Here is a 1,409-nt window from a genome sequence, read left to right on the forward strand (position 1 = left end):
CAGGATGGTCTCGATCTCCTGACCTCGTGATCCGCCCGTCTCGGCCTCCCAAAGTGCTGGGATTACAGGCTTGAGCCACCGCGCCCGGCCTCAGGAATTTATATATATAATAAAGGTGGCATTTCAAATCAGAGAGGAGGCCCCTCAATGAAATCTGTCTGGGCAATTGGGAAATAAGTCCATTTAGATTCATTGAGATCCTTACCTCAACTTACTCATTAATTCCAAATTATAACTTAGACTTGCCCTGGACCTTTTAAACAGTAACTTTATATCCTTTTAGAGTCTATTTATATTTGCTGTCTAGTTTATTTTTTTCAGGACATGGGTTGGGAATCATGGCCTGAAGGCCAGGCCCTGCCTGCTCAGTCCCAGATATCACTTGTGTGTGACGAACCCTGCAGAGGTCCTCACCGGCTGGTAGTCACTGGCTGGTCAGATTCAAGTTGGTAGCACCTGACAGGATGTGGCTACAAATGACCAGGCCAGGTTCTGTCATCAAACTTGGGGCGCGTACTTTGGAGCATAACGGGAGAGAAAGTGCATAAGGAACTGCTCTTTGCACGATCTCAAGTTTCCCAGCAGGAACTCGCCATGCGGAGTCATGGGGGCGCGGGGAAGGAGGGAAGGGCCTTACCGTCTGCCGGCCGTAGGGCCAGGGGTAGGCGTTCTCCTTCTGGGCCATCCTTAGAGGGAAAGGGGGAGGAGAGCTGGGCGGAGAAGGGAAACAGCCGTGAGAAGCAGAGAAAAAGGCGGGGGGGGAGGGGTTGGACCGATCGAGCCGGAAGCGCTAGCCCGAGCTGGTAAAAGGGAGCAGGTCAGCACACTAGCTCCAATCCGGGCGCTGGTCTCACCGCCCCCACCCTGCTATCATCCCTACCTCCTTCCAGCCCTGCGGTGTGCGCGCAGGCCAGCCCAGCGGACCCTCTGATCTGCCTGATCATCTGTCCACTCCTGGCGCAAGGCCTGCGACAGGAGGCCAGCTCACCTGAGGTCCAAGGTACTGCTACTCTCCCGGCCGCCCGCAAACAACTGAATCAGCCACGCCACGCCCTGCCCTGGCCGAGGACCTTTCAAATCTCCCGCCCCGGCCCCATTGGGTGAGCTCGTCGCCCATGCCTAGTTCCCATTGGCTCGATGTCCTGTGACGTAAGTAATGGGAACCCAACGGAAGAGGCGGAATGAGAAGGGCCCACGCTTGGCTTCCAGCTTAGGAAGGTTTCCCCACATTCCCCCAGTGAATTATCTTGCTTTTTCTTTTTCTTTTCTTTTCTTTTCTTTTCTTTTCCTCTCCTCTCTTCCCCTCTCCTCCCCTCCCCTTCCCTCCCCTCCCCTTTTTTGAGACAGAGTCTCTCTCTGTCGCCCAGGCTGGAGTACAGTGGTGCTATCTCGGCTTGCTGCAACCTCTG

General features: G+C 55.0%; 1 protein-coding gene across 1 annotated transcript in view; it reads right to left on the bottom strand.

The window, feature by feature from the left end:
• The window catches only part of AURKB (aurora kinase B), a 12,152-nt gene extending 11,068 nt beyond the window's left edge, over window positions 1-1,084 (bottom strand). The window contains exons 1-2 of the mRNA XM_011958593.1: window positions 989-1,084; window positions 638-710 (exon numbers count right to left, since the gene is read on the bottom strand). Of these exons, the coding sequence (XP_011813983.1) occupies window positions 638-685 (48 nt within the window). The 5' untranslated portion in view covers window positions 686-710; window positions 989-1,084. The remainder of the gene's footprint in view (window positions 1-637; window positions 711-988) is intronic.
• Between the last annotated feature and the right edge of the window lie 325 nt (window positions 1,085-1,409).

This window comes from Colobus angolensis, unplaced genomic scaffold (genome assembly GCF_000951035.1).
Source record: "Colobus angolensis palliatus isolate OR3802 unplaced genomic scaffold, Cang.pa_1.0 Scaffold47, whole genome shotgun sequence".
Classification (NCBI taxonomy): Eukaryota; Metazoa; Chordata; class Mammalia; order Primates; family Cercopithecidae; genus Colobus; species Colobus angolensis.